Source organism: Cololabis saira, chromosome 19 (assembly GCF_033807715.1).
Source record: "Cololabis saira isolate AMF1-May2022 chromosome 19, fColSai1.1, whole genome shotgun sequence".
NCBI lineage: Eukaryota > Metazoa > Chordata > Actinopteri > Beloniformes > Belonidae > Cololabis > Cololabis saira.
Genome location: NC_084605.1, coordinates 31,521,990 through 31,546,237, shown reverse-complemented (window position 1 = coordinate 31,546,237; position 24,248 = coordinate 31,521,990). Strand labels below are relative to the sequence as shown.

Here is a 24,248-nt window from a genome sequence, read left to right as displayed (position 1 = left end):
AATAAACATAGTTACATTATAAACTGCGAAGCAAGAACCATGTAACAGTATGACCAACCACAATCTGTATACTTGCAGCATTGTTTGTATCTTCCAGTCGCAAAACACACAACCTTTCAGGGAGAGAAATTTACACTATATACATTATTATCGGAAAACTGCATCAGTACAAAAAAAAAATACCATAAATTGTTCTCTCTTGAAATCTTTTAGTTCTTAAAGCATTGAGTGACAGACTTCCATGAGGACAGACAGAAGGCATGCTACAGTACAATGGGGTTGGTTTGCAAACCGTCGTGATTTTCTTTTTTTTCCTATTATCTGTGAGGATAATCACCGGTATGATAGATTTGGACAACAAATAAAAAGCACCAGAGACAAAGAAGCCATGAAGCTCCCTGCCAGGAGTGAAGGCTATAGGGTCTGGAGTGTGCCACCAGCATAATCAAAGACTAAAATAACTGCCGATTGTTGTTATAACACATCAGATGAACATCAGCTGGCATGAAAGGCATAGTTTCAAATCTTGCTGAATATGTTCACTTACTTTTTCACTAACAGTAGAGGAATTCATTAAAATTCAGTTTGTCTTTTTACGGCTGCCATGAAGCCCGAAACTACAGATCCACAATGAATCGATTACCAATTACTAGGTACCAGCTGTTGGTTTAAAATATGTGAGAAAAAAAAGGAAAAACCAGTAAAAACAAAACTCTTAAAGGAGCTTGAGGCCGGATTGTGGCAGGATTTATGAAAAAAATCTGTATACATTTTAAGTTTTCTAGTAATAATGTCAGATGAAGCGTTCCAAACCCAAAAGAATGAGCCCTCTAGTGTATCTCTGCAGCCAACAGCGAAGCCGGCACGGGAGAACGGGGAGAACGCGCATGCAGCGTCATGTGACGTCACATCCGCAGCCCAGCGCGGGAAATTTGGGCCCGAATTGCAGCACATTTTGCAGCACACAGCCTGTTCAAGGCAAAGGAGAGATACACTAGAGGGCTCATTCTTTTGGGTTTGGAACGCTTCATCTAACATTATTACTAGAAAACTTAAAACGTATACGAATTTTTTTCATAAATCCTGCCTCAATCCAGCCTCAAGCTCCTTTAAAACCTAAAAATGACAAATTTAAAATCATGGTATTATGCTCAAGTATGGGTTCACATTTTCCTTTTGGAGGTCTGTTGTCATAGGGAATTATCCTGTAGTTTATCAAAAACAAATGTCTTTCTATGTAGAACATTGTGGCAAATGTTTGTGACCTTCTATCTTTAACACTTTGTTTTAGTGTCTGTCTTTCTCTTACGAAGGATCTGGAACCTCCTCCATGCTCCTTTCAGAGATTATGTCTCCACCCCAGTGAGGAGCCTGATAGGATCCACTGAGCTAAGCTAGTATCTTGGTTTGTGAAAGCGCAAGAATGGAGGCTGAAAAACAAAAGCTGGTTTGATCTGGTGCACACAATTATTTTTAAGACCACATGGCCAGGTCGGGGACATCATTTGAGCATGTGCTGACCAGCACAGACACACAAAGATGAATGACCTGTTTCATGGGAAGTTGTGTCAGACGACCTCTTGATTTTGACGGAATCTCACAATTTTTTAGGTTTTCATCGGACTGTGCTGTGAACAAGGGAACATCCTCATCTCCCACGGCTGTCAGCTTGCACATGCACTATAACTCCCACATTAGCAAACTACCACTCCTTACCACTTGGTGGAGGGAGTGCACTACTTTTGCTGTATGCCAACAGTCAATAAATAAGAGAAAAAGAAACCATAAGGACAACGCTATTGAAGGAGTTGCGATGGATGCCATGTTTGTTTTGCTGTATCAATGTGATTTCTTGCCCAAAAAGGATTGTAAAAGCCCAAGACACATTTTAGCCTTGCAGAAGTCCTTGAAAAACCTTGTGGGGCCATTCCTGGTAATGGTGACACATTTGAAGCTTTATAAAACTACGGCAGACCTCCCACCCGTGACTGGCTCACTAATTGGCCTATTGTTGTCTGGAATTCTGCAAATGTGTCACATAGTGATTTCATTAAGCAAAGAAAGAAAAGCCTGCACCAGAGATAAGTTTGTCTTTTGCATTTTTATATTTTCTTTATAATAAATTAATTTGTACCTCATTTAAAAAAAAAAAAAAATTGTTAAATTGATATTTAACGAGTCATACATTTTTTTTTAATCTAATTTGCAAATTTAGCAGTGCAACACTGCAAAGGTCAATAATTAGTCTGGTGGCACGCTCATGAATCCATAGCGGATAAATGCACCTCTACGTTCACAATACAAGTTCAATAGTAGTTCTAATGCACTTGAAAAAAACAGGCTTACTCAACTGTACACAGATAAAAACATGAATGTAGCAATGCAGTCATCACATTTTGAACATGTCTTGTAGTCGGTTTAGTTTACAGCACCTTTGTTTTGACAACTCTTTTTTTTTTTCTTCCTCCCATTTCGTATTAGAAGCACAGACGGCAGAGCGTGTGCAGATGCTGCACACGCATTGCTGGAGTTTTGATGAGGTAACCATCACTGGGCTTCTCAGAGTTCACTTTCATGGAGAAAACATCAAACTATAAAAAAAAAACAAGAATGTAACTGCAGCCACACTTAGAGTGAATCAAAAACTGCAGAGAGTGAGCTGATGTTTGAGACAGTCTCACCGCGCAGCATCTTCACAAGAATGCTCACTCTTCATTTCCGAGCTGACAGGGTTCTGTGACTTGAATCCCTCTCAGATCCTAAATTGTCCCTTCTTGACTTGGCAGTAACTGGGCCTAAAGTGCTGTTTGGACTGTGCTCTCGAAAGGCACCTCCGCTGGAGTCTGCAGTGGGCCGCGGTGGCCCTGGAGGTAGACGAGGCTCCACGTCAGGATCTCTCTCCCCTGAAGTGGGGAAGGGATGGCTGGTGGGATGCTGGAGGGGAGCAGCATCCGGTGGCACGGCCTGAGCAGCAGCATCAGCAGCAGTTGTGGTCGGCAGCTCGGTTGAGGCAGGATGAGAAGGCGTTGAGGTCACAGGTTCGGTGTTGTGGAAGTCAGGAACAAGTGGGGCCAGGCTCTCTTTCTTGTTGCACGATTCACAACAAAGCTTATAATATCCAGGGATGGAACAGTAACGAGCAAGAACCTCCATTTGACAAAAAATCGACTTATCCCCCAGACACGGCTCATCTAATAACAGAAGAGAGAACATCAGTAACAGCAAAACCGGGGTTGCGATGTTGGCCAATTTCTGGGCCAACATCAAACTTAATGACATTCAGGGGGAAGAATACAAATAAACTTACTAGAAGAGATTTTCTGAATAGGATTTTCTGGAGCCCTTTGGTACACAGCTTCATCTTTCATCGTTGCATTTTCCATCGTGTCAGCAGTAAGGGAAGACAATGGTAATCCTGGAGTGTAAAACAACAGAAAGACCAAATTAGGTCATGCTGCTCCCCTCCAGTATCTCACCAGCCATTCTCATCTTAAAAATTGGGCTGAACAATATTCCTTAATCTGATCTGCGATGAGATGTTAAATAAACAGATAAAACATTATAAAATGAAAGAAAACAAAAGCTCAGAAACTCATTGGAAGAAAATGGAGGTGTGCTTTTGAAATCCACAATAAGGTACACGATAAAACTAATTTTACACCAAGTCCTAGTTACAGGGAAACAGGAAGAAAGTGTTGCTACAATGAATGTCATTGAATGGTCATGAACAGAAATATTTTGATGGAAACACAACTTGAAATATATTTGACAAAACTCACCGGCCGTGGCGTAAACTAAGGTTTGAGGGCATTTTGAACAAAAAGAGGAGTGAGTCATTACACAAACTGAATCTTGTACAGTCTCAACAGAGCTCTCTTTACAAATCCACCAACAATATACTGTATATATATATATATATATATATATATATATATATATATATATATATATATATATATATAATATATATATACATGCATACATGCATATATATGTATATATATATATATAATATATATATATATATATATATACATACATACATACATACATACATACATACATACATACATACATACATACATACATACATACATACATACATACATACATACATACATACATACATACATACATACATATATATGTATATATATATATATATATATATATATATATATATATACATACATATATATATATATATAGAACCGACCAAGGCTTTGTTCAAGGATAGCACATTTCCTGGAGAATAATAATAATAAAAAAGACTGGGGCTGACTTGATTTTATTCACAGAATCCAGCTCAGAAGCCTGAAGTTTTAGCTCTACTCCTGGTAGATCACGTTAATACTGTCCTTGCTCACCTCAGTTGAGCAAGGACAGTTTTAGCTCAATCCGGAAAGAGAGTGAGACAGAGGTTAGGATGACACTACTGAAGTGAGCAAGCATCATCGTCTCTTTGTGTCTGAACCATCAAAAGAACGTCTCCTACATGTCCAGCTACCACATTTACACTTCACACAGACTGACAACAGCTTTCGCAAAAGGATACACCTTGTTCACCTTCAATCCGAGCCTCCCTACAGGCCTTATCTCTCCTTGTTTCTTTTATATACATTTAAGGGACTGGAATATTCTTCACGAGGGGCAAGCGATTGCAAATGATGGGAAGAGAGAGCATTTTTAAACTAGATGGTTACAGAGATGAGCTGAGCGTTTAGCCTAAAATAGGACAACTGCCACTGGACAATTGCTTGAACAAATGCATTAGAAGATGAATTTAGCAATGGGGTTCACCATAATTTGTGTCTATACCAGACTTGAAAAACAGACATCTATCAAAGTAAAACAGATGAAAACACAAAAAACACAACCATTTGTTCCAGCAGGATCGTTTAAAGAAACATTAAAAAAAATAAAAGTATTGCAACACATTGCAAGTGTAACACATTAAAGAGAACACCATTAACTTAATAAAGGCCACACGGCTCCACTGAGTTCACAGTGTGAATCCAATTTGTCTCTGCAGAGCACCGCGCTGATCATGTCAACTCCCCCAGAGAAGGTAGACATTAATGTCTACTCCCCAGGACAGAAATCCTGCTCCTCACTCATAGTTAGCCTTTGCATTAATAGCTGTCTTATTTTCCAGGTATCTAAATGTCTCCAGCTTCCTGGTATTCAGCAGAAACATGTGTGCTGCTGTAGTTAATGAACCGTTTAATGGAGTGTTTCCCTGCAGCATGTGGATGTATGAAGTACATGGAGCCTGATGAAACGGAACATTCTGCTTGGACAGCAGGGAACAAAAATAGATTACAAAATAAAAAACAAACCCTGCGGGATGATTATACAGTGACTGTTGATGCTTTTCTGGTGTCTGTCTCTCAGATTTCAACATGTAGATCGATCACTTTTGGAGAACTTTCAATATTCAAGGACATGGTGTTTCTATTTATAGGTTTATCGTTTTGGAAAGAGTGAGTTTTTAAAACGGTGGACAAACATGTCGTGATGCTCATATCCAGTACTCGAGTTGTGAAAAAAAATCAGGGGGGATGGTGGATTTTATCATATGGGGACAGATAATTTGTGCTGATTACGAATAGTATAATATATTGCAAATAATAGCACTGACCAAAACCCCTGCAGGAATACTGCAGGAATGACATAGCAGCAGTTAAATGCAGCCTTCTGTAAGCTTTAAATATCCACTGGGCTTACATCAAATACATCAAAACACAACAATAAAAAACAGTTTTCTGAACTTATCAATATGACTCTGTCCTTCACAGGATAAGTAAAATGGATCACTGCAAAAACTCAAAATCTTAACAAGAATATTTGTCTTATTTCTAGTTAAAATGTCTCATTTTAGTAAAGAAATCTCATTACACTTAAAACAAGACTCATCACTGGAAAAAACAACAATTTTCACCTGTTTCAAGTAGATTTTCACTTAAAATAAGTAGAAAAATCTGCCAGTGGAACAAGATTTTTTTGCTTGTAATGAGAAGATAAATCTTGTCCCACTGGCAGATTTTCCTACTTATTTCAAGTGAAAATTTACTTGAAACAGGTGAAAATTGTCAAAAGTTATTTTTCTGGTGATGATTCTAAATGTCGAAATAGCAGTAAAACCACATTCATTGATGAAATGACATAAGGGATGGAAAGGGGGGATGGCAGTTTTACAGGGGGGATGATTTGGACCGTTTTTATTTCAGGAGGGGTGGATGCCATCCCCCCTCATCCCCCCTCAACTCGAGTACTGCTCATATCTATTATCCCTGTATATCCCCAAAATATCAATATATGTTTTCCACATTTGAGACAGATTGATTTTTATTCAGGTCTGAATACATTTTTCTTCCCATAGATCCACATTCAGATGAGCAGAGGAAGGAGAAAACTGTCCATAATTGTATCACATTATTGCAGACCGAAGATATCCAAACACACTTACTGTAACACATTTTCGGATCTTCATAGCACAAATCTTTCCCACTTTTACTCTGAAAACACTTTCCCAGTATAATTCTTTTGGCATCAAATTAACGCTTGACAGTGTTTGGAGGAGCCAGTTGCTAATGACGTGCGTGTGCCTCTCACCTGGACATGGACTGGGGTTGCAGATGAGGACTGTTTCCGGCTTCTCGCCCTCGCATTCTGCCAGGGTGTTGTCGCTGGCCTTGCAAACCACTTGCCTTTGCTGAATCCCTTCGCCGCAGGTCACCGAGCACTGCCACAAACCAATGACAGACACAAATAAACATGTGCCGTTTCCATCACCTCACAGGACCTGAGTCTGACTTGCTTCCTGGAGACTTTGACAAAAGTTAGCCATCACTTGAACTCATAACAAAGACTCACTACCACGATGAAAAGATTTGCTGAAATGGTCACTATGATAAAAATGCCTGTACTTATAGTAATATTGAGCACCCCATTCAAATAAAATGTTCCATCCATCCAAGTTTTTACAACCTGTCATGTACTTTAACTTATTTAACAAAGTTGTTAATACTGCATGTTTTTAAACATATATTTACTGACTTTATGCTTCCTAGTGCTGTTTCTTGCTACATATGACCACTAGGATACAAACTCAAATAGGCTGTTGACTGATAAAAGTGGTTAAGGATCCAACTCCATTCTGGATAAACCAGTGTTATTTTCTGTTTACTTTGATATCAGTTGCATTATTGCTGACAAAATACTTTCTGCCCCTCAATCATGCTCTGACTGCATCGTCTCATTCAGTTATATACCTCACCTCATGTACCCATACTACAGCAACTTATCCTGACTGATTGGCAACGCATCAAAATGAATTTATTCAAAAGCCAAGCACCTACAAAAGACAGCTGCTGTTTGACCTCTGCTAAATCAGAAGCTCGTCTCTGTAAAATTGCATTTCTCGCTCCATGCATACTAAATTTGAAATAGTCCTTTTGAAGCATGTTCAAACAGAAAAAAGTCATTTTCTTTCTTTTACCCGTGGATGACCCGCATATAAAATAAATGCGGGGGCCATGGGAGGCCATGTCAACAGCTTGGGGCAAAAAAATATCACAGGAGGAGGCAGAGGTGATGTGCAAGAAAAGGAGTTAATCTAGACCAGAAGAAAAGTGTGCATCCACCTGCACAAAGCATCACTTTTAAGCCGTAATATAACTGAAATGAGTAGTTTATCTAAAAATTCAACTATGTATATTTGTAATAAAAGTTTGATTAGTTAAATAGGGCCAAAGCACAATAATTGTTACCAAATCAAATTATTTCTATTAACAAGGATTTTAGGCAGTTTTCTGGCAGTTAAAATGAGGAGTTGTGGGTGGATTTGGTTGCCCTCCAACTAGAGGGTCACCTGATCGATCCCCAGGCCTGTCACATGTCAGCGTGTCTCTGTCACTGAACCCCAGATTACCCCCGTTGCCGCTCATAGTGTCAGTTCCGAGTCTGGGTGAATGGAAAGGTTGCGTCTGCTTCTGCTTCTGTGATGTCAAATCTATGCCAAATCAATATATGCAACAATGCAATCTGCTGCGCTGACCCCTAAGGAAGAGAAAAGCTGCAAAAATAAGTTTGCAGGTGACAATTCAAGTCATGTCATATGTCATATGTCATATGTAATATCAAGTCATGATCACTGCAGTGATGTCTTAGCATGTTTTAAAGACAAACTGATCATTTCCTGCAGTGTCAGTCAGCTGTCTCACCAGCTGATTGATGCTTGTTTTCATAAAATGCAAAAGGTGAGAAAAGGTGAGCGCGTCAGAGACACAGTGCAGTGTTGCCACAGCAACTAACGTCTGCATAGTTCTGTGCTGGTGGAGAAGAAGAGAGATAAGCTTTAGGCCCCGTTTACACGGAGCAAAAACGGTGGCGTTTTCATGCGTTTTGGCTGTTCGTTTACACGAAAAAGAAGCTCAAAGTCACCAAAAACCATCATTTCTGAAAACTCCGGCCAAAGTGGAGATTTTCATAAACTCCGTTTTCACGTTTGCTTGTAAACGGAGGGAAACGGAGATTTAGGCTTCAGAACGTCACATTATGCAACAGAAACGTCACCAGCATCATTTGTGCGACCTGTGCTTACAATTTGTTTGGCCACCGTCAATATTTTCTTGTATTTTACCTGTTTTATATTCTAAAGTCACACTTAAAAGTAACTCCACTTCTATGTCACTCCAAACGAAAGACTCTCATTCCGTCTTGGAAGTAACTGGCAGTCAAGGCTGATTTATGGTTCCGCGTTACACCAACGCAGAGCCTACGGCGTAGGGCACGCAGCGACGCGCACGGTACGTACGCTACGCCGTCGATTTAACGCGGAACCATATCAAAGATACTCTATACAGAAGATAGCGCATTACCGTTACTGCCAATGGCATGAAATGGTATCCACTTCCTGTCTCCTAATTGGGCGTGGTCGCCCACCCAGTACAAGATCATCGGATCAGTCTAATATTTTTTTTCCCTTCCAAAAAGACTTCAATAATAACAATAACAGTATTATAAAGCAAAGAAGCAAGTTTTATTTTAGTTTTAAACTTCATTTTATCCGATGGGAAAACGACTTTGGCAGTTCTGCAGTGACCGACGACTCTGAGCAGAGCTATGTATTATTATTATATTATATTATTTGCTATGAGAGCCAAATCTGGCGAGAGTGTGTTGCTCAGACAGAGACAGGTCTCAAACAAAGTTCATTTTCTCCTAATCTGTCGGTCTGAAAATTGCCATTTTGGTGTCAGAATGTTCAGAAGGTTTGTGGCTTTTGAAAAATGGGTCCCATATTTACTTAGGTTACTATGGGGCGAAGGAATTGGTAATAATCTGTGTTCACGTTCACCTTTCACATAGGACTCAATAGACTCAGGACCTGCTGTTAGTCTCCTAAAGGGGCGTGGCAGTGGGGAAACCCACTTGACACAGATACAGGAAACAAAACCGTAGTGGGGTGTCTCGTTTATAGAACGTCTCTGACCATATTATTCAGGCTTCACACGTGTCATTTGTTGACGTTTTTTCCCAGGATTCCGATTGGCTAGCATGACTTTACGCTTCTCGTTACACTGCCCCCTGCAGGTTTGGATGCTCATAGCACCTTAACAGCGTATTCATGCAGGTTCGTGTAAACGAGGATATTTTTCAAAACGTAGAGGGGGAAATATCCGTTTTTGTAAATACCCGGCTATGTGTAAACGTGGCCTCAGTCTGAAGTGCACAGAGCTCCAATAATGATGTTGGTGTCGGACGTCAAAGAATGAACCTGTAGTCATCGAGAGATATTTCTCACTTTCCTCCTGACTGGTCTGGAAACTTTGGGCCCTGTGTGGATGTGAGGTGCCTGTCTCCTCTATGAATTACTTGACTGTCAACGAGGGCTGGCAAGCTCTGGTTATACTTAGCAGTGAGTAGGTCTATTTCCTGGCATGTTGCCTCTACTACTGTACAAACTATAGTCTGCTATGTTGTGCACAGTGTGTTACCTGAGACCATGCTCCTGTCCTCCATTGTGCAGGGCATGCGGTGTGGTTGCAGGCTCTCCTGGTCTCTGGGCGATCGTCGGTGCAGTGCTTGCTGTGGACGGGTCTGCTCGTTCCGTTGGTGAGCTCCTGCAGGCACTGCACCACCCTGGTCTGGTAGCTGATCTTCCCACAGGTCCTACTGCAGGGACTCCAGTCTTCCACCACCCACCTGTCAGCACAAAAGGGATTTTAAAAAGCGGGTTTTAACTAAAACATCCGTATTTTTTTTACATTTTTAATGCCCCCTTTTTTAAAATTGACACAAATCATTTCATACATAGCATTATCAATGGTAACAATGGCAGTATTTGGATGTTTTTGACTAGAAGGTCACTTACTTTGGCTGACCGCACTCTTGCACGTTACAGCGTTTGCGGATGGGTTTAGGCTTTTTGCTGGTTTCACAAAAGTTGCGATGTACTAAACGGCTGTCACTCTTCCTCCTGCATCCATATTTTGTGTACTGTATGCCTGAGGTAGACAAGAATGTAAATGATGAGACTATCAACATATATGTATACAATGTGTACACCTCAATGAATAAGGAAATTTTCGGAAGAAAACGTTATTCTACTCGTGCATTGCTTTATTAGCAAAGACTCAAAACTGAAGGAACACAAGTATCTCAGTTTGTGCTCGACCATAAACTGAAATGGGGTTCCTGGACTGCCTGCTTGAGCACAACAAAGAATGTACTTTTTAAGAAGCTTTTATCTTTTAACATTAACCCCTAAAATGAGAAGAACTCTGAAATTTTGCATCATTTGTTGGTCTGGAAATGCTTCTGAGGGTGAGAAGATAAACCTTTTGTTTGCAGCATTTGTTTGCAGTAACAATAACCATGAACATTCAGCCACACACAGGGATCCCGTTATGAACAAAGCAAATGCTATTATATGAAAAAGGAAGCATCTACTTGCTTCCCTTTTTAAACCGTTGAGATCTGTTCAGCGTTATACACCCCTCCCTTTCAAGGAACTGGTCCAAACTAGGGATTCTGCTCCAGAGTCCGAGTTGTTTCATTTTGAGTATTGGATGAGTATTGAGTCTTGATCCTACACTTTGGCATTGCACAAAAAAGACGAAAACAAAAGAAGCCAATCTGTCCTTTCTGTCCGACCCAAGTCCCAATTTGCAAACAACAGAAGTTGCTGCAGTCGTGCATTTTCTGTCCAATTTGAATGTCTGTTGACATTTCTGAAATGTTAATGAGCCCATTTCAAGTCTTCAAAAGATTTCAATGGCACCTGGAAAAGGTTTGCTAGATTTGTCGCTAGATTTGTCGCTTTGACTGCTCCTCTAGGTTGAAGGCTATGCCGACTCCCCACATGACATAATGCTACAGGTGAAACTTGATCCTGGGAAGGCGCTGAGGGATAGGCAAGCCTTCTGCAGAGCTGAGGCTTAATGCCTTGCAAGGGTTGAAGATAAACAATACAGAAATTAAAAATAAATTTACTGAACTAAAAATGGAAAATAATAGTCAGATCATTTCCATCTACCCCCGAAATCACACGATCAAGTCAGATATCTGATCACGTCTGATCTAGTCCAAACTATTTTGTATTCCAAAAGCTGCAATGCAAGTGCAAGTGCATGTACAAGTGCATATTGTGTGTTCTGAATGTTACGTATTAGTGGGGGAACTTCTGCTTCAGACCAAATTTCCCTACATGGAGAAATAAATGTATTGAATCATATGGCATTGCATCACATCCTACTGCATTTGAGCGTATCCTATCCTGTCATGCATCGTATAATACAGTATCATATGAAATCGCACCATATTGCATCGAATTGTTTTGTATCAGCATTAAAATCTTTTTTTATATCCAATAACGAGTCATAAAGGGGCTATTTCAGACACTGAACTACTTTTAGGTCTCCAGCTTACTCTTTTATTGAGAAAGTCATCCACTGAAGCAGTGACACGCTGGTAGAGCCGATGCAGCTCTTATTCACCACACATGAAGAAGTTTCTAGCAGAACTACGTTCCATTGTGAACAAAGGAAATGGAAATGACTGAAGTCAAACTGTTATTCTAGGAGATTTTTTTTTTGTGCACTCTGAAACATTCTGTGAAAACTAGTTGTGCTTTATGTAAAATTCAGTCTTAGAAACAGAATGTGACCCTAACATCAGAAGATCAAAATACCAAGCTCTGACCACTGAAACATCCAAAAACAACTGAATACAGGAACACTCCAATCCTCATAAGTACTGACCTCTGAATCATTTCCTCGTATTTCAGTTCATTCAGTAAACAACTTACTATTTAAATGTTGTTCCTGATGGATTCACTTTAATTTGCGGTTTTAAATAGTTTATTTCTCTTGTGAATTATTGAATTCGTAAATCAAACAAAATTAATAAATCCTTGTGTTGAAAAAGCACGAAACAAGAAATTGATGGGCACTTGGGGCAGAACTTAAAAATAGATAAAATGAGAAAAAGTTTTTTTTTCCCCTCATAAACACTGACCTCCACCACAAGGTTTGGAGCACTGAGACCAACTCTTCAGCGCCCACTCGTATGTGTCCAGTTCAGTAAGAAGCACGTTGTTATTGGTAATAAGCGGCAACAGGTCCTCGTGTATTATGTACTTATACGTTAAGCTAAATTTAACATCTTCTTCCTGAGGAATGACCTGCAAATGAAGCAAAGAAAGATTAAAATGGATAATCAGACATATGAAGATAAACATCTTAGAACTCTAAGTTTACTGTGATGATCCAGTCTCAGTCCCACTCACCAGAACTACGATTCCTTCATGCAGAGGGCCGGTTGTTTTCAAAGTCTCCTTCTGACCATCGATGGAATACTCCCACTGTAAGCCATTTTCGATGAACGTCTTTGATTCAGCCTCTTCACTTTTTTCATTCAATATGAAGTTCCCAGTAACTTGATTCTTCACAGCTGCCAGTAATGAGTAATAAAGGCCATTTAATCAGAAAGAAAAGTGATGGAACGTATGCACATTGTGTTATTTCATTTAATAAATACATTGAATGCAAATGCAGACTCAACCTAACAAACAACTTTGATACTTCCTCTGAGCAGGGGAGTATTTTGAGATGCCACCTGCTGTGGTCAGCCAATAATAATCTCTCGAAGTCACGTACCATCTCTTATTCCCATGAGTTCATACAAGCCAGAAAGGGGAAAGAGTGGAAAAAAGAAAGCAGCTAGGGTTTGGCTAATAGCTATGGGGATCTTGGCTCAGTCATGCCAGTCATACAAAGAGCCATTGTAAGCTTTAAAATATTGGTTTTGCATTTCTATTTATACTTGCAGACATTTCAGAGCTTGTGTCTTATTATTGTTCATGGCTACAATATAAAAAATTTAACTAAGTCCATCACTGTGCAATTTTACCCATATGTCATCCGGTTAGCATTTATCACTTCAGAGTAAATACTGTAAAAGACAAGAATGTTTGGTCTGAATTAGAAATAATCTATGTTTATTGTACACTTTTAAAGACAGATGAGATGCAGCACTTTGCAGGATTATGTGATTTTCTTCTTTTATTCAAATTTGGAAATTTTTGCATTATGTTATGAGTCTTTACTGGAATATTTCCTCTCTTATCAGTCCATATTTTTGTATACATAGTTATGGTGTAATCTGTAATTCTTACCTCTCCAACATCTTTCCTGCCTATGTGATTCCACATCATCACACTCCCACCTCTGTGCATAACTATTGGTATTACGCACACCCCTTGAAAGTCCAGGACAGAGAGACATGATCAACCCATCCTGAGCTGAAGACAATCCTCTAAGGTGCAGCTGCAGAGGTTTTCCCACTGTCATTTAATTTACAATGTGGAGCCACGGTGCAGACATGCAGGTTGAAATCGCTCTTAGGTCCAAAAGTGAGAGTGTCCCAGTGTTCACAGGTCATGTTATAACCATGCTTGACTCAAAACATTTAATTTAGAGGTGTTTTTTTCATTTTAAAACGGTTCATTCTAAGTTAAAACTTTGTATTTGATTGTGTTTTATTTTGTGCAAAATGATCCTTTAATGAAATGTTGCATCAAAGAGATAAAAAACAACTCTCCATAAGATTTAACTACATTTATACAACAAAGAATAAAAGTTACATTTTACAAACTGAAGATTCAGTTTGATTATCCTTGAGCTTTTATAAAAGTTCAACACAAACTTCATCTAAATCTAAATCTAGTGAAAAATGTGTGGTATGTGAGGCTTAAAGAGAACATGATAAATGACTACATTTAGTTCAGATGGCCAAACTTGAGTAATAAAAACCTTGATAAAGTAAAATGATCATATCAAAGTTATTATAAGAGAAAATAGTTTGGAAATTCATCTGTAGGTTTTAAAACTTCTCATGGACTTAAAAAGGCCACCATGGGAAGTTTGGAGACTTTAAAATTAATGTTTTTCCAGGGACGGCAAAGGATGTGATACATACTCACCAATTATATGAGGGGAGGTCTCATTTTCCTCGATGACTATGTGGCGCGCTCCCATTGGGATATCAAACATTTTCAGCATTCCTAAGAAGATAAAGAGAATCAGCATGGTTCATGCTTGGAGCCTTGAACAGCAGGAATTTCTTGGGTCTTAAAACTACCAATTATTTCTGAATCAGCACTGAGACAGAGCATTTGGGTTCAGACACAAACTGAAATGATGGCACTAGTTTCATCACTGGTCCTTTTTCTTCAGCAGAAAGTTACCATTCTTTTTGGGAGTCTTGGTTAGAGTCAGCTTCACTGTGCGGCAGTGGGAGTTGTCACCCTCACACACGCCACATTTGTCCTCCTCTTTGTAAGAGCCAACCTCCTTGTCACAGCCGACGTGCTGAAAGATGGGGGGGAAGCAAAAGCAGTCGATGAAACTGGAGCAATATCTGACCTGTACTCAGACTGAGATTACACCGCTGGGAAAATGATGTCACTGGTGGTCACAACACATGCTGGGTTTTGTCGAGCAGTTGGTTATGACGTATCTCAGAGGAACACACAGACACAACAGCAGCGTAGTCAAAACATGGCAGAGCCCATCTGAGTCTAAGTCTCAACTATGTATCCAAGGTGACTCAAGGACAGATAAGTAAGATTTAAAGAGCAAAAAAAAAAAAAAAGCATTGAGTCTGCCACAATCTGCAAAAATATCATCATTTTTCAATAATGTTAAAGCAAGTTTAATGTTATTAACAATTTAGTTCAATGTTATCAATATAAATGTGCTTTTTTTTGTCTTATAAATGACAATGTTTATTTCTGTTGAGTTGTATTTAAACACTTACCAGACACTCTCCTCGAGCACACACGCTAAAAGGATCGGAGTAGCTGCACCGTGTCCCATCATGCACCACCTGGTTCATGAACACCACCTCACCTGTTTCCTTCGACTTACAGCTGAGCTCACATTTTCTGGCATCTGAAAACACACAACCATTCATGCACATCTTTATTCATCAAAATAGCCATCTGCTAAAAACATCTGCAAGTCCCAGATTCCACCCTACACCTACATGATTTTTTTTCTTTTTTTTTTCTTTCTCTACCTACATGATTTTAAATGCACGTGCAATTTTTCCTTTTTTATGCAGATATCATTTGTGTATTTCTATGTAAACCTACCATCTGGGTGTTCATACGGTAACCAGGTGTGCTTGATGTTTTTGTGATATTTGTTGCTTCTTTGGATGCACTGCTGAGCTCGGAAGTCCTCGTAAGGGCCAGCACACTCCTCCGTGTTGCACATCTGGTAGTCAAAAGCCGAGCCAGGGCAGTCTCGGCCTCCGTACGCAGGCCTGACCAATGGCAAAAACACAAGGCTGTTGAGGCACGTGCTATAATTACATTCCCAAAGACCCAAAAGTTATCTTTCCTGGTGTCATTCCAACTCTAAATTAACTGCAGCAGGACCAAAAACCATATAGAACATACGAGTTAGGAACAAAAACAGCATGGAAACTAAACCTTTGAAGGTTTTTTTTCTTCTTTTCACACCAATTACAAGTCTGTGCTGTGCTAACTTAACTCTTTGCTTGAAAATTATCTTTTTTTTTTATTCCTAAATGAAGTCCTTTAAATAAATGTTTCTTTCCCAAAGTATTGCTGCTGCAGCTGCTGACATGAGTCGTAAAAGGTTATACCCAAACTAGGACAGTGTTTCACATTGCAGATGTATAACGACCCTAAACATACCACGTTACCACGCTTTTTGAAAGCAAGGAAATGAAATATTCTTCAATGGCTGAGTCAGTCATCTGATCTCAGCCCAACAAAGCAGGTTTTTCAGTTCCTTACAGACAAAGTTGAAGGCAGGGGGCTCACAAACGAGCAGAAACTGAAGGTCGTTGCAGTGAAAAACAGGTAAAGCATCTCCAGGGAGGAAACTCAGAATCTGATGACCATTAGCTCCAGACAGCTCCAGACAGTCAGTGACTGCACATGATTTTCATCCAAGTATTGAAAATCATGGTTATATCTACACTTACATGACTTCGTCCAAATACTTTTGAGCTCTTGAAAATGGAAGTACTGTGGGAATGAGTGGAAAATAGTGCTCCCTTATACTCAGTACTCGAGTTGTAAAAAAAAAATCAGGGGGGATGGTGGATTTTATCATATGGGGACAGATAATTTGTGCTGATTACAAATAATATATTACAAATGATTGCACTGACCAAAACACCTGCAGAAATACTGCAGGAATAACATAGCAGCAGTTAAATGCAGACTGTAAACGTAATGTAAACTTTAAATATCCACTGGGATTACATCAAATACATCAAAACACAAAAATAAAAAACAGTTTTCTGAATTTATCAATATAGCTCTGTCCTTGACAGGATAAGTAAAATGGATCACTGCAAAAACTCAAAATCTTAACAAGAATATTTGTCTTATTTCTAGTTAAAATGTCTCATTTTAGTAAAAAAAAAAATCTCATTACACTTAAAACAAGACTCATCACTGGAAAAAACAACAATTTTCATTTGTTTCAAGTAGATTTTCAATTGAAATAAGTAGAAAAATCTACCAGTGGAACAAGATTTTTCTGCTTGTAATAAGAAGATAAATCTTGTCCCAGTGGCAGATTTTTCTACTTATTTCAAGTGAAAATGTACTTGAAACAGGTGAAAATGGTCAAATAAGTTATTTTTCTGGTGTTATTTTTCTGGTGATGACTCTAAATGTTGAAATAGCAGTAAAACCACATTCATTGATGAAATGACATAAGGGATGGAAAGGGGGGATGGCAGTTTTACAGGGGGGATGATTTGGACTGTTTTTATTTCAGGGGGGATGCCATCCCCCCTCATCCCCCCTCAACTCCAGTACTGCTTATACTGAACCAAGAATGGATTTTGGTCTTGGAAACCGTTTTTAATCATACTCCATTGTGTGACAGGGTGATTGACGATCCAATTAACCCTTTACTTACCAGCCAGTTGGCAGGCTTCTGCTCCCAAATTACATGTAACCCCTCTACAGGGGGCTCTGGTAAGCAAGGTGATTCTGATGGACGGAGGGGAGTTTTTAACTATTTAAAAATGTGTAAGCTGCATTTTAGTGTTGAATGTAGAGGTCATCCCATCCAAGTACTACAGATATAAAAGCTCACATAGTTGTAAAATGACTTAAAGCAGTACCTGGATATACAACCAAAACCACTATTCAGCTCTGCATTCATACTTTTATCATATTTCATGGAAAAAAGTTAAGATTTTCCTTTTCACTGTGTTTTTTTTTTTTATAAGGATGAGCCTTTCTGCTGCTACAGCACTCACGGAGGGTTGTCACACTGCCTGCTGCGGGAGCGAATTCCACCCCCGCAAGTTCTGGAGCACGATCCAGACTTCGACCATGAGCCCCAGTTCCCATCGTGGCCCTGAGGCTCTTGGCTGGACCTCCAGATACAATGGCCCTTAAAGCACCACTGAAAAATAAGACGGGAGGAAAGACAGAGCTTCAAAAGACTGGGGGGGAAAATGTAATGTCAAAAGCATCTAATCGTCAAATGCTCTGATAATATCACATGTTGTATTATTTTCTATCATAACTCTGTCTTTACGATTCCAATTTGAGTTTATTGTACACAATAAAAGTGAAAAATAAATCTTCGACATTTCCTACCTTTCCTGGAGCACACTCTGTCCCGTCTACCGGAGGACCTTTCTTGGTTTTACAGAAGTACTGGTTGTCAGGGTGGCTGCACCACAGTTGCTTGCAAGGGTCGTAAGTTCGAAACTAAATGAGAAAACAGAATTTGGACCTCTAGTTACTCACCTTTTGAAATGTACACAAGTTAATAACCAAAAATTGTACTTTTCTCTTATCTTTTCTGTCCAAACAATTCTTTTTCAGCTTTGATACATTTGCGTTTTATTCTCAATTTGTTTTTACTATTTGACTATGCTTTTATTACTTTGCTGTAGTGCTGGGCGGTATGACCAAAAATTTATATCACGGTATTTTTCAAAATTATATCGGTTTCATGGTATATCACAGTATTTTTTTTTTCATGCACAACTGGGTGTTAACCCAGTTGTGTTTCTAATGATTTGGAAAGGAATTGCTGCAGTAAATTGTCTTAGAATGGCCTATTTTACTGTCAAATCAAATCAAATAAATTTGATTTAGGCATGCTTTTCAAAGAAAAAAATCTTTTACAAAATTACAAGGTAGAAAATATTTATTGAACATTAAAAACTGAACATTTTTTAATTTCCCAGCATTATGTTGTTTTGGTTCCACCTCCTGGTGAATGTTAGGTAAAATTCTTATGTGGTTACTTTTTGGTTGGCCAACGATTTATGTTTGTGGTGTTGCGCAACCGGTACGGGAGTGGCCAGTCTATTTCCTTATATTACAACGCCGTTATTAATTGTTCGGTTTTTTTCCCACTTATTCCACCGAACACCAAAAGTGTTTTCTTTGCCATTTTCGGTGGAACAATTTCGGTTACCAAACAATCGGTGCATCACTAGTGCTAAACAGTCCCCTCACAAACAGTGTCCAGCGGTGCTACGTTCCCAACGTTGTGTACGCTACTGTACATACTCACCGGTATTACGGTATATGAAAAATTCATATCATAAGAAAAATAAACACCGGTATTCGGTATGAACCGGTATACCGCCCAGCACTACTTTGCTGTCCCTTATAATGGCACATGTTGAACTTGAATGCACTTCTGTTGACTCAAAAGAACTTAACAACTCAAATCAACTTACAGCGGTACACATTTTATAACCGACACCAAAGTCAAAGCGGCACTGCTCATCCATGGAATAATTTATTCCAGGGAGCTCAGGAAGCTTGGGCCACTTATGTTCAAAGGGATCATCCAGCAGGCAGTCATAAGAACTGCGGAAAAGACAAAAAATAATATGTTGGATATTTGGAAAACCGATTACAAGCTCTGAAAGACAAATCGATAACAGATAATATTAAACATAGTGGTGTGGGAACGTACTGGATGTATCTGTTGAGCTCCTGTTTGCTGCAGCGTGACCAGTGGTAGCGATGGAAAGCTGCTTGGACAAGCGGTGCCATGATGCTCCCCATGCTGGTCTCGTCAGCGCAACGATTCCCCTGGCCATCATGCTCCATACCCAACCTGGGAGCCAAACACAGGTTGGTTGCAATATAGGACCATGATCAGCAAGGACACTGGAAACAAGTGATTTTCTTTACGTTGTTGAGCAAAATATGACAAAGGTCTGGGAAATACTAAGTTGCTGTGTGTCACACTTCAAATGCTACCGAGCTGCTGGAATGAATGGAAGTCACTGATCACTGATGCACTGATACATGCATATATCTTTCCACGTTATCAGAAAAAAAACTAAAAGGTCTCAATTATATCTGTAAATTGAAACAGTCTCTGTTTCTGTGTTGCATTATATTACTTTTAGGCTGTAGTGTCTGGCCAAAAGTCTCTCTGAAAACATGCATTTGTGAAAGCAGAGATTGAACCACTGTCTTTCAAAGTGAAAGACACTTCTCCACCTCAGGAGTCATAGCTGCACCAGGACAGCCATGATGAGGCTATTGTACCCAGTACTGGAGTTGAGGGGGGATGAGGGGGGATGGCATCCCCCCCTGAAATAAAAACAGTCAAAATCATCCCCCCTGTAAAACTGCCATCCCCCCTTTCCATCCCTTATGTCATTTAATCAATGAATGTGGTTTTACTGCTATTTCAACATTTAGAGTCATCACCAGCAAAATAACACCAGAAAAATAACTTATTTGACAATTTTCACCTGTTTCAAGTAAATTTTCACTTGAAATAAGTAGGAAAATCTGCCAGTGGGACAAGATCTTCTTATTACAAGCAAAAAAATCTTGTTCCACTGGCAGATTTTTCTACTTATTTCAAGTGAAAATCTACTTGAAAAAAGTGAAAATTGTTGTTTTTTCCAGTGATGAGTCTTGTTTTAATTGTAATGAGATTGTTTTTACTAAAATGAGACATTTTAACTAGAAATAGGACAAATATTCTTTAAGTTTTTGCAGTGATCCATTTTACTTATCCTGTGAAGGACCGAGGCATATTGATAAGTTCAGAAAACTGTTTTTATTGTTGTGTTTTGATGTATTTGATGTAAGCCCAGTGGATATTTAAAGCTTACAGAAGGCTGCATTTAACTGCTGCTATGTCATTCCTGCAGTATTTCTGCAGGTGTTTTGGTCAGTGCTATTATTTGTAATATATTATATTATTAGTAATCAGCACAAATTATCTGTCCCCATATGATGAAATCCACCATCCCCCCTGATTTTTTTTTACAACTCGAGTGCTGATTGTACCAGTCCGTCGATTGTAGACTCCTAAGAGGTAAACAGCTAATATGACTTCTGGCTAAAGTTAAAAAAAAAAGAAAAGAAAGAGTCCAGGAAACCTGAATAATGAGAGCAGACTGTGCTTTCTTGAATGACCTTGATCTTTTTACCGTGAAACTAGGTTTGCAAAGTTTATGAAGCACATAACTCCCTTTTTGTCGGAATTTTTATTGCAACCCCACCACCACCCCTATACACCCCTATACAATCCAATACATCATTTTGAAAAATGCTAAAATTGACTTAACAGCTGAGAGAGACACAGGAAGGGAAAGGTGAGGATGGTGAGACTGCAGCTGAAAGAACTTGGAAATAAATCTTTTTCCCCTTATGAAATCCCCTAAAGTAGATATTAACGGGATGGTCTTAGTCATGAGCTGTATACGTGTCAGATGTAGGCGCTCGCCCCCGCACTAACAAAACCTTAAGCTCAAGAGGAGATTTAATCCTAGAGACGCAACAGAAAGTTAGTCAGTGGCAACCCTCGTTTAAGAGGTTTGGAGAGGTGAGCTGTTTGCCTATAATTACAGGGAATTAACTTTATGTACTATTATTCACACTTTGGAAAGTACAGAGTTCATAGTTCACAGAGTTCAGGATGCTTTGAAATACTGTATCAACTGACACTGAGCAATTTTCACATCCATGAGAACTGGAATTTGTATAAATATAATCATGTGTTTCATTAAAGTACAATCTGCTTCAGCTCAAACTTCATACATGAGTGTCTGCATAATTCTCTTCGCAGTGACCAGCAACATCTGGCACCTGGCTGGTTGTTGACTGAAAATATGAAATGGAATTCTTTTTAATATGCATGTAATACGATTAACTGGAATATATTTACATCTTATTTAGATTATATTTAACAATAAACTTTCAATGCTTTCTGTGTCATATGCCTTGAGATTACTTTGTTGTGAACTGGCACGCGTGGAGTGAATTGAATTGAATATACAACTTTAAGTTGGAGCTGCATATAAATTTATAGTAAATGGGATGAAAATTGCATATACCTCAAGAAAAAAAATCTGTTCCTTTTTAAAGTGTCTCATGTTGAATGACTCTTTTCAAATTGAGCATCTTGACTGAGACCTCGGCCAGCGTTGACAAGTTCGAAAATAGTCCCCACTTTGCAGCAGAAGAGTTGGAAAGATGACACTAGAGTACTGGAGTGCAGGTGGTTATCACAAAGTGCCCACTTATGTCAAAAACAGCTGTTTTCATGAGAAGTAATCCATTCAGATGGTAAATGATTCAGCGTTCAGTTCAAAGGTGTGATTGTGACTCAAGACAAACCTCCAGAGATCCTCAAAGGACATAAAAGCCAGTATGTGGAACATGATACCCACGGTTCAAGCTCTCTAACCAAAAGCAGCTGACATACTGGCATAATCACACCAGAGTTGATGAGGATCAGCAAAATAACCAACTTTCTTTTTTTGAAATGATGAGGTATTCAATTCATGCCAGCTGTAACAGCAGGAGGTACTCGCGCATTTCATAATAAGTGGACCAAAAAATGAGTGTGGAAATAAAACAGAGCTCAATAGACTGATTTAAAAACAATCTCATGCAGGGAGACAATTACACTGACAAAGAACCTGAAATAACACTCAGAGAAGTGAAATATTATGCTTCAATCTCTGAAATCTAACACACACAAACTGAAAAAAATGTTTCTCAACTGTAGTCTTTTGCAGTAATACTTGGTGACAGTTCAGAATGTGGTTGCTTAAACAGTTACTCAGTAACTAGATGTGGATATTTATCCTATCTTAAACAATACACAAATTAGCAGAGAAAATCAACAAATCAACAGAGCGCCCTTCACGAATGATGCGTTGTGCATCAGTTTTATAAATAGCACTATGCAGGATACTGTAACTTGGCAACAGTTCAGTTCAAATCACTTCAATAAAAGTGTATTAATCCCCAAAGACGGTTTATATATTACAGTAAGTGTCATTAACTTAATGATTGCCCTTGATCGTGTTCACGAAAAGCTAAATATTATCTCGACAAAATCAATGAACAGGCCCACGCTGAGCGGAGACTTGGTGTGTTTAATTATTCTGACCTGTGATTGTCTGGACTGAGAATATCACAAAACACCCAATGCAGCTGCAACATGAGCGTGTAAAACACACCCAGCTCTTAGATGTTACATTACACTTCATCAAACAAAAAGAAATACAGTGTTTTATGTAAAACATCAAACACTAAGTCTATTTAAGGATAGTTAAAAGAGCATCACTTTTTCATACATGTCATAGGATTTAATTGAATTTGTCAGGATTTGATTACGGTACATCAGTGGAACAGCTGCTGGGATATATTGCTACTTGTGGGAGCAGTCAAATCAATAATAGAGGAAAACTAATGGATTGGTCCAATTACATTCAGCAGTGTGAATTTGAAAATGTTTCAATTTTTCCCGTCTTCCTTGGTGGGCTGTGAGTAGACGTGCTTTCAGAGGACAATTATTCTCCTCTCACTATACACCCTCAAAAAGCTGAAAAATCACAGGACTGTGTACATGCTTGATGCTGTCATGTAAACATACTGCGATGTCATGAAATGACCTTTGAGTTTGACGTAGTCCGCTGAATAGGTTTTTTTGGATGAATAAACTGCAGTTTCCATTAAAATGCTACTTTCATAACATAAGTCAGGGTTGCATTAGCAGTGAATGTGAAATTTATTATTGAATATGAATAAGGAATAAATCAGCATAATCAGTACTTACTTACTTACTTAAATTTTATTTGAGAGGGACCATATGCAATTAAAAACATTGCACAAGAGTTAGCCTTACGCTAATTTGCATCTGCAGTCCCTTCCTTGGTACAAATAAATACAGCACAGATAAAAAACATCAAACATTATTCAAGGATATTATCAAACATCACCCATCAAACATTATTCAAGGACATAGAACATATACTGTAGCAATAAATCATGGGATCATGAATGGGATGACATGAAGTGCCCCTCACACATACACACACTTATGGGTCTGTAGTTACTGACTACATGACGGTCACCAGATTTGAAGATGGGAGTTACAATGGCATGTTTCCAGTCTGTAGGAAAGGAACTGTGAGTAATTGAGAGGTTTACTAAATGGGCAATAGAGGGGGTTTAGAGTAGCTGAGTGTTTTTTGATAAACACTGTGTCCAGATGGGAAGCGTCTTTGCTTTTTGAATTTCTTAGGGAGAAAATCACTTTCTTTACTTCGTCTTCAGTGACTGTGACTAGGTCCAAATCCTCTCGCGTGACATTGAAGCCAATACATTGTTCCCTGGGTTTAAAATTGTTTCATAATTCCAGAACAGAATCAATAAAAAATGAATTTTAAAGCAG

General features: G+C 38.9%; 1 protein-coding gene across 2 annotated transcripts in view; it reads right to left on the bottom strand.

Moving 5' to 3' along the window:
* Window positions 1-1,063: 1,063 nt before the first annotated feature.
* The window catches only part of LOC133419877 (A disintegrin and metalloproteinase with thrombospondin motifs 14), a 67,665-nt gene continuing 44,480 nt past the window's right edge, over window positions 1,064-24,248 (bottom strand). For both annotated transcript variants that reach the window (XM_061709359.1, XM_061709360.1), the window contains exons 8-22: window positions 19,509-19,652; window positions 19,267-19,399; window positions 18,167-18,280; window positions 17,821-17,969; window positions 15,662-15,834; window positions 15,325-15,458; window positions 14,753-14,876; window positions 14,489-14,569; window positions 12,794-12,957; window positions 12,523-12,688; window positions 10,379-10,511; window positions 10,002-10,209; window positions 6,616-6,745; window positions 3,308-3,415; window positions 1,064-3,191 (exon numbers count right to left, since the gene is read on the bottom strand). In XM_061709359.1, the coding sequence (XP_061565343.1) occupies window positions 2,713-3,191; window positions 3,308-3,415; window positions 6,616-6,745; window positions 10,002-10,209; window positions 10,379-10,511; window positions 12,523-12,688; window positions 12,794-12,957; window positions 14,489-14,569; window positions 14,753-14,876; window positions 15,325-15,458; window positions 15,662-15,834; window positions 17,821-17,969; window positions 18,167-18,280; window positions 19,267-19,399; window positions 19,509-19,652 (2,440 nt within the window). In that variant the 3' untranslated portion in view covers window positions 1,064-2,712. The remainder of the gene's footprint in view (window positions 3,192-3,307; window positions 3,416-6,615; window positions 6,746-10,001; window positions 10,210-10,378; window positions 10,512-12,522; window positions 12,689-12,793; window positions 12,958-14,488; window positions 14,570-14,752; window positions 14,877-15,324; window positions 15,459-15,661; window positions 15,835-17,820; window positions 17,970-18,166; window positions 18,281-19,266; window positions 19,400-19,508; window positions 19,653-24,248) is intronic.